At 32.4% G+C, this 9,946-nt stretch overlaps 1 protein-coding gene across 1 annotated transcript; it reads right to left on the bottom strand.

Annotated features, from left to right (window-relative positions):
- Positions 1-7,322: 7,322 nt before the first annotated feature.
- Positions 7,323-9,487, bottom strand: LOC127881072 (uncharacterized). Its single transcript, XM_052428697.1, has 2 exons — positions 7,802-9,487; positions 7,323-7,357 (listed from the first exon to the last, which is right to left on the bottom strand). The coding sequence occupies exon 1, from the start codon at positions 9,408-9,410 to the stop codon at positions 8,289-8,291; it is 1,122 nt and encodes a 373-aa protein (XP_052284657.1). The 5' UTR covers positions 9,411-9,487; the 3' UTR covers positions 7,323-7,357; positions 7,802-8,288.
- Between the last annotated feature and the right edge of the window lie 459 nt (positions 9,488-9,946).

Genomic DNA, 9,946 nt, shown 5'->3' with positions numbered 1-9,946 from the left:
CGGGCCGTTGACTGACTGATTTGATCTTCTATGAAGCCAGGTTAGTTATGTAAAGACAATTAACGACCCGCATTATCAGTTTGGGCGAGCTGATGTTAACACGAAGCACAATTGTAGTAAACAAACAGATTTCATCAATATTTACTTTCCACGTTCATATTAACATTTGCACCGTATCTGATATTTACAACTGAACAAGCGTTATGTTTATACAAGTGCTTTGTTGTTTTAGAACGGAGGCCACTTTTCTTAGGACAATTATGACACGTAATTCCCTAAAAGCAAACAACTATCCTCTATATATTTTGCCGCAGCATCACATAGTGTCCACCTAAATTAAAGGACAATCCCACGAACAAATAATTGCTACAGTTCTAACTTTGCATCAACAAATATCTGGATTCCGACATTTTATGTGAAATGAAGTTTTGCAGTACAATGCATGTGGCTGACAAATTACAGCTTTGCATGCTGACATTTCAAAAATAGCTCGCAATAAAAAGTAAATCAAGAACTTCTTTAATTATCAATAACATGAGTATGTTTGCAGTCGATGCATAAATAACGTGATTTCCCAGCAAACACGCTAGTATTCATTTAAAATGATGGAAAAACAAGAGACGTGTGACAATGTTATTATCGCTGTCATATTTATATGCACACATAGTTTAAGCAATATTTGAGATGTCGACTATAAATACATAGTGCCAGTATGGAATAGTATATTTTAATAAAAAGCGGCTTTTATTACATACTGTTGACTTTACCCCACCCCCCACCCCCTTGCAAACGCTAAACGACATGTATCCATAGTGTTGTGGGCATTTATATGCTTAACAATATAAGAAGCAATACGATTTCAATATATCAATAATTACTAAATCATCACCGAATACCTTATATAGCTATATACCAATCATACTATATCAATGTCAAATTTATGAACAAACATCATACACACGATTCAAAAAGAAATATTTAATCACTCTGACAGTCAACAACATTATAATCGTTATCTAAAATGCGATAATCGAAAGGAATATAGCGATAAGCACGTTACCGATAAAGCCTGCGGCGTAATGATCGATGCTTTTTATTCACAAGTGTGTTTAACTACAAAACAATGGGTGATAAAGTAGTGCATATGCCTTACATCGCACGAAATATCAGAGAAAACTCATTAAATGACAGTGATTAATTAGATTTAGTCCCTGCAATCGATAACTGAACTCAATTTGTATTAATAAATGGTGACACTATATCAGTATTAAACGCAAAGATTTCAAAAGAGATTTTAATTATTTATGATGTAAACCTAGCATGTTAATAATAAAATGTATAGCAACAAACTTTGGCTCAGATATCTTATAAACATAGTAAGCTTAAGACTATAACTAATAAGGCATATACTTATCGAAAGTGTTTCTTTATTTATTGTATTGTTGATATTATAAGTGTATACTATATCGATATTGCCCGTCACAGAAAAGCATTTTTAACAAAACGAAATAAACAATTAAAACGATATCAGCACGTTCACTATTTTAACCACTTTGTGAAAGTACCTGTTTCTAAATTTAAATAAACTCGCTGAACGAACACTTCAAACAAGAATGAGCAGATATTGGTTGATGTTAATTGCTAAATAGCAGCTTTGCTATGTTAATATTGTGTGAAAACGAGGACAAATAGTACACGATTTTATTCTGTTAAGATCGCGCACTTGTATCCATACTGCTTGGGTGCCTTTTTTAAAGGCCCGATATCGACATAATATAATATATGTTAAAAACGTTGCTTCATCTTCACAATAATCAAACATAGTAATAATTAATACGCAGCATCAAACAAGGTAAAACCATATCGACCTGAATAAGCAATTCTCCGTTATCGAAGCAAGTTGACTATATGAATCCCGTTTCCCGTTATATGTTTTTCATAAGATAGATACTAAGGCAGAGTTTTAAGACGATGACAAAAATGGTTGAGTTTTCCAATAAACATTCAGAAAACAGCTGAAATTGTATAATCTGTATTAGTAAACATTTACAGCGCAAGTATATGTTGCTTGTAGGTAGGGTGAACACTAGTTACTAATTCTCGGTTTCTATTTTAATATCCATGTTATATATAATGCAGTTTAAACTTTTGGAGAAAGCTTAAGGAATCTTTAGCACATAGGTCATCACCAACCATTTCGAGCGTATAAAATGACGGAGAAAGTGGCTTTTCTTTGAGCTATATATTAATGATTACTTTCTCCACCATTTCGCGAAATAATAGTACACATAATACAACAAAATGTATTAAGGAGACCTTCATTAGCATCACACCATATACCCACGAAGGTATACGCAAATATTGAAGAAAATTCAATGTCATATAATGTCATACACATATAATCTAGAAAATGATATTTTATAACCAATGGCTTACAAAATGTTATATGGACCATACATGGTTTTACCTTATATTGTTTAGCTTATTCAAAATGCATTATTATCAAACGTAAAGGTCTGACTATTTTATTTCAGTCTCTTTAATATAGACAAAACAGGGAGTTTCAAACTGACATCCGCTGTTGGTCGATTCCAACCTCACAACTTGGTCCTTCAAGAACGTTATTATTTACCAAAAATAGAAATATGATAACATAATTTGTAATCAAATAAAGCAAATATCCCATGTATTTACCTTTTCAATGTAAATGCAATGCATATACGTCGAGATTTATACCTGTTTAAACTTAAAAAATGATTACTTATTATACCATAAGATCATGCATATACATGTCATCACTGTTGTTGCTCATTTCATGTCAAATTTGCATAATGTAGTGTGCCAATGTTCAATCCATTCTCGATAGTTTAAGTTAAGAAATCAAGAGAGACAGGGCATTGCTAGAGATTCGAGAATTTGCACAATAGCTTACATAAAAATGAGCGGCTCATATAAAATAGTTAACAAACATGCTGTGTTTTTGTAATAACCGCTATAATCGTCTTAAAAGCATTAGTTTATAAGCTTTAGATGAAGTACTGTGATAATGCAATGTTAAATGCGTTAATAATACAAAATAACGATTTGCACACGTGATTTAATACTGTAGCTAGGCGAGTATATATCCATCTCCTCATATAATTTAATCGTTGCATATAATAGTAATTCGAGCATTGACGTAATGGGTTTCATAATACATTTAATACACTTTTGCAATATGCATCTCAGAAAACGTTTACACTGGATGTAACAAAATAGTCGAGATATTCATTGGACATGTCTGAGTATTTATAAAGAAGCATTCAGAACGTACGTTCAATGCCACCGCCATAGCACGTGTTGGCCTGATGAAAGATATCACACATAAATTGCTGCTGTGATTAGAATTGAATGGTCTTGTCAGCGTTTTTTGGAACACAATGTGTTTGTAAAAACACTTGTTTATTGTACTTCTCGTAAATAAGTGCGGGGGTTGTTGCTGTTGATGGGAACAATGGGATAAAAACGGAATGACTCGATATCCAATGTAAATCACCGTGATAAGGTATTAGTTAGAATTCTGTTCATTTTGGTTTTGAATCAGAATTTCGAAAAAATACATTTAAATGATTAAATACTAATAAATATATCCGACAATACAATACTATGCATTTTTTTGTTAACACATATGATTTAAAAAAAAGGAAATGTGAACATAATCAATCAATGTAGGACATGAAAATGCTGCATAAAATTCTATTCTTTTTAGATGTAGTAAAATCACAGACATAGATATTTTATTTTTTATACAAAACCTATATTTCTAAAAATAAACAACGTTGTATAAACACGATCTATGAATGAACAATACAGCACTACAATATCTACGCATTTTTTTATATTTTAAGATTAACCAATAATAAACTAATTTTGGTTTCAACCGAAATACCCATGTTTGACCCAAACATAAACAACATTTCATATTACTCGACATACTGTATAAAGTGTTTTAGTCATGAAATAGCTATTTCTTAATTGTTTTCAAACTGCAAGAACTATAGAAAGTAACATAGTCATAAGATCGAGTCCTTTCCATAATAGTTTGTTGAATGTGCAATGCTAGATTTATTTAATCGGAGATGCTCCTAATTAAAGCCAAATAGCGATACAAAATGTCGCTTACATACATAGCTTTATAATGCCCATAATATAGACACATTGTAACGATCAATGGACTGAATCAGCGCCTACATTTACTAAGTACGATGAATTTTTGTAAATAATCCCTAAACTTTTCAAATTAAATTTCTTAAAACAGCTAAGTCTCGTATAATGTTTAAACTAATGGTGCATGCCTATAATTACGCGTCCGAAAAGAAAATGCAAAACAAAATTTTTAAACATTGTGCTAGATCTAAGTGTTTGAAGTTTCGTTTTCCGATATAATGCATGTGGATTCGAAACACAAATTCATTCCATGAGTTTGATGATAATGTTTGTAATTAGAAATCCTGTGTGTCATCAACTGAATTATTCAAACTTTAAGGCTAGATATATCGCAACTTCTGAATATTTGTACTGATATGATATAAATTAAGGGTGTACATCATAGAACTAAGCGGAAGATGTCAATGAGGGTGGTTAACGATGTATTGTTAGGACAATGTTCGCTGTAATGACAAATATTCGTTCTTAAACATCTGGTTGGAGCTAGGCATGATTCGTGGGAATGAAATATGGCCTTACATTGTGTTGTATTAAATGATTTACAATGACATACACATTATGTTGGCATTGATGTGGAACACATAATTGATTACGGAGTTGGTATATGACAAACTAAATCAATGCGTTCATGAACTAACACAAAATTCTGCGGGAGGTGTGCCATTATTTAAGTGTTAATACTTATTATAAATCGCATATTTTATGTAAAAAATGTCAATATATATTAAAATTGTATCCGCGAATAAGAACAACATAGGCTTAAGAAAAATATTCGGGATACAAATTGCTGTATAAATTTGCTAGTTGTTTAATTTAAAGCAAGAACCGAATTCCCTATACAATACCCGTATTCGATCTTTCAATGTTAAGCAGTAAGTTTCAAAGACTACAGATAAAACATCCAATATTGTATGATCTCAGTCATTTATCTTACGTGAGAAGAATATCAACTAATTATGCAATCAGTTAATGTACGATTCAATGCACGTTAGTATAGTTCTCGCATTTAATACATACGGCATGGTAACTTAATATGTAACAAAACGGGTTCTCCGTAAGCAGAAAGTGTCTTGACAATTAATAACTAACAATGTTAGCTTTAATACAATAATAAAAAATAGCTTTCAAGGAAACCAAAATGACTTGAAATTCAGCGCAATTCCATTGTTTTCAATATATTAACATTTAAAGTTTTCTTCATTACTCGAACGATTGATGAAACCTATTTCAAGTTCGAATCAGAATGAACACACTATTTTTTAAACCAGCAAAGCAAACATATGAAAGTTTAGAACTACTTATATTCGAACAAACGCTCGCATTATCGAATTATTTAATAATTAGAAAACCTGTATGTTGTTTTTACTTCATAATTTATGTCTGCATCGCCGCTTTGTTTTACGCCACTTAACTTATACCACTTGTGCATTTTGATGTAGACTACACTATTGGTATAAAATCGAAATAAAGATATGTTCGAACATATGTAGCTTTATTACGTCAACTTGAATCACATGTCAATAATATAAATCTTGTAATCAATACAATATTTTCATATAACAAATTATAATTAATAACCAAGAAATGGCGCGCACTAACCTTGCACAGAGGTCAAAGTTAAAGGTCAGCGATCAATGTGAAGGTAAATTTGAGGACACTTTTCTCCCGCATCACTTAAACCGGCAATAATGGAATTTCATGTAACTTTACTTTAGTGATCATCGTGATTGGACAAGATGTCGCGCAACCATTGCCCTATATCGGAGATTAATGTCACATGTAAAGATTCAATACTAAATATAAGTACATTTGTATTTCATTTCAACTTCAAAACAGATATGCATGATGATAAATTCACAGATGTGTCGTCAAACATACTTTGTCGCCGTGGTGTAATGGATATGGTGTCCGACTAGCGACCGGGAGGTCACGTGTTCGATCTCCACCTTTGGCGCGTTCTTTAGATCTTCCCAGAAGACACCAAGTACTGGTTCTAGGCCCAGGAAACGGACTCGATAGCTTTTGTATAAGCCTTAGGCTTTCGATGCAATCGAGCTCAAATGTGAAGAACAAATTTCAATCAAGTCCCTAATCAAGCCTGCAATATAAGGTAAAAATACAAATAAGAGAAATATATAGAGACTTTGATATTTTTGAACATGAAACAATGTTTAGTCTGACTGCAGTTTATTGGTGACAATGACGCCAAGGTTTTTGATTTTTTTGTTTTATTTGATTCGATTATTAATGAAATCAAGACGAGTTTTGTACCCTTAAACCATGAAAAAATATTACTTTATTTGTATATTTATTTCAAACATAGTACAAATGATTCAATTGGATAGTGTTTACCCTGAACGTTTTATTTGTTTAAAAAATATCACATTATGCATGTATTTTGTATGTTTTATATTCGTATCAGGTATGGTGCAATATTTAATGTATTTATTGTTTGATTACTTATCTTCAATTTGTATTTGAGGCTGTGTAATTATTTTATTGTATTAAGAACAAACAATACAGATTTTTCGAAATAGGGACACTACTTGCGCTGTTTTATTTTTTCTATTACAGGACCATGCCATATATCCATGACATGTAAGCATTTTTGTTTTCATCACAGCCTATGTGCTTGAGTAAAATTGCATGTCGGAATGGATTGTTAATGTGTCAGCACAAACATACTCTTACTTGTTTGAGAGAGAGAGATAGAGAGACAGAGAGAGAGAGAGAGAGAGAGAGAGAAAGAGAGAGGGAGAGAGAGAGAGAGAGAGAGAGAGAGAGAGAGAGAGAGAGAGAGAGAGAGAGAGAGAGAGAGAGAGAGAGAGAGAGAGAGAGAGAGAGAGAGAGAGAGAGAGATTTAACAGATTCAATAACATACTGTTTCATAGTAGATTCGTTGCTATTGATATACAAACGGGTTGTTGTGTTATGTTATAAACAGGACAATTTTATTTCAAATCCGAAATTGAACCAATTTTAATAATAATTGATAATTGACATTATTCCAATATTGTTCAATAATAGAAACCTCATTAATAATCCATTTCCTCAAGTGGTCATATCAAATATTTCCGTTAAGATGAATAGTTGCAGTGGGTACTAAACACACGATGATATCCATAGGGACCCGACACAGTGTTTGGATTGCCTGAAAAAAAAAAAAAAAATAAAAATAAAAAAAAATAAATATATATAATATATAGACAAGGGGTTGAACATGTCAAATAGTCAGACTGTCACACAGTCAACAAAAGTGCAAATTACAAAGTCAATTATCGTTTAAAATGTATAAACCTATATATACAATTGTAGCTAAATATCATCTGCAAAGGTTGGCAATAACAAAATTGGCATCATTTCAACCGTTAAACAATTACAAACTTGAACATCGAACCAAATCTACAGTTTTCGCTAGGTCGGACAAATACCCGCACTCAGATCTAGTTCATAACCCTCCGTGTAAATGCGCACTTACAAACAATACTATCACAATTTATCGCTTTACATTGATGAAACAGTGTTCAATAAACAATCTGACCCTAAAAACTCATTCCAATACAATCAGATGAGTAAGTATTTTTCATTTATTTACCTGCATCAGTGAAAGTATACTGCGGTCTCCATTCGTCAAAGCGTCGTTGTTGTTGTCCAAGTCACGTGGTTACTAACCGACTCCGGTTGTAAGCCATTCATTGATTGGATGATTCTGGGCCTGGCTCTGTCATTGTAATTGAGTGCAAGCCGGGTTCAAGAGCACGTGTAATTCAGTGCAAGCCGGGTTCAAGAGCACGTGAAGGGGGTGTGGCACAAATTTATTAACAATAGTTATTTTTCGTCGGAGATATTTGTTTATCCAGTTCTTCACAGAAATTATTCCTTATTGAAAGGAAAATGCTTGTCAATTGGTAAGAAAGAGTCTGTCCATCAATTTATGACAATAACAGTACTGAGCACTTTCATTACACACGAAATTAACTCAATGTTTACTTTATTTTCAACATTGTTATTCTATTATATGGATTGTTCTCTTTTATAAAAATGATTTTAGATGACTCAAAAAGCCATAAAAATAATGTAAATTATTCACATTCTGTGCAGTTCCATTTAGCTCCAGCCTTTGAATATTTTTTCCATTTCATTGCATTCTGCAAACCTGCACATTTTCTGTGTAACCAAGAATTACACGAATCACACTGTATCCACAGTTCTCCATCTGCCTGTTGGCACTTTTTACAAATATCACTTTCCAAATATGATGGTCCCGGTTGGGGTTCAGGCTCTGAATCTGGTTGGACAGGCAGCATGGGTGATTGTGCAGTGACATCCATTGGTTCCAATGATTTTGTAGTTTGTTTCTTAAGTGTTTTTGATTTTTTAGAACATTTAGAAACTTTTATTTGCTTCCTATGAGCCATTGTTTTTGTGATATTAAAAACACCTTTAACATCTCTGCAAAACTGAGCAAATAAAACCAGAAAGTATTTTTGAACAAGTTCATTATATATGGTGCAAATCTGTGCAGAGGTAAGAACTAAAGAATCCACAATTTCTGATATAATCACATGTTCCAGAGTGAAAGAAAATTCTTCAGTGGTTTCTCCTTTCAATTTATTAATAACCATATGTGAAAACTGCTGATATAAATTCATGTCACAAAGAAGCTGCTCCAAACAATTATTATACATTGTTTTTCCATATTTTGTTAAATTTTCATTCACAAGTTTTTGCAAACACAACTCAGTTATATTTAAGAAAAAATTAAACATGCCATCTGTTACATTAGTTAGTCCATGCCTTATATTTTGTTTCCTTTCAGTGTCAATAAGGGAGTCGGGGTGAGATGTCATTTGTTGTAAATAATGTTCTTCTTCCTTGAATGAGTTTAGAATAAGTAGTGTTTGTCTAGCTTCCTTGAATGTTGTTTGTGATGCTTTACTACAAGAGAACATATTAGATTTCAAAACCTGCACATACTTTTTTCTGAGCTTTGCCACACAGTATCCTGCCACATAGCGAATTCTGGACCTCGAAGCATCTGTAACCGTTCTTTTATAAATATTCATAGTACTTTCTTTAAGTAACTGAACCCTTTGTTGCAACACAAATTCTCTTATATATTCAAACATCTTATAGCAAACAATTTTGTGTTCCTCTTCAAATACATTTTCAGTTCCGATGTTGAACAAAGTGAGGCAGTCCATGGTATATTGTAAACCAACAGTGTACTCATACAGAGTTTTATAAAATTTATTAAGGACACTCTCAGCAATAGGTTTAGGATCATCTTTACCTAGTTCTTTTGACACATTTGACATTTTTAAAAATATTCTCTTTATAAAAGTAAGCAGTCTGGGGTCTGCTGGGTCAAGTTGTGATATAATTAAATTGCACTTTGGTTGTAATGTACCAAATGGGTTTTTGAAAGAAATATCTTCAATCATTTTCATCATGTCATAGTTATCATTGATTTCAAACTGTAGTACCTCTTGTTCGTCACTGTCCATAGATGCCAGAATGTCATTAAAATCATCATCAAGATCCATTTCATAGCTATCTGTAGTGCTTGTAGTGTATGCTTGAAAACTTGTATCTGTAGCTGCCACTGACATATGCTCATGTTTATAACTGAAATGTATGTAAAACAAAATATTATTATTTAAACACTAATGACTCAATGACTAAAATAAAATCATTGATGATCTGGTAATTATCTACATTAAAATGTGTAAATTTTCAT

The sequence above is a fragment of the Dreissena polymorpha genome, chromosome 5, assembly GCF_020536995.1.
Source record: "Dreissena polymorpha isolate Duluth1 chromosome 5, UMN_Dpol_1.0, whole genome shotgun sequence".
NCBI lineage: Eukaryota > Metazoa > Mollusca > Bivalvia > Myida > Dreissenidae > Dreissena > Dreissena polymorpha.
Note: the sequence above shows the minus strand (reverse complement) of the source record. Positions and strands in the feature narration are given on the sequence as shown.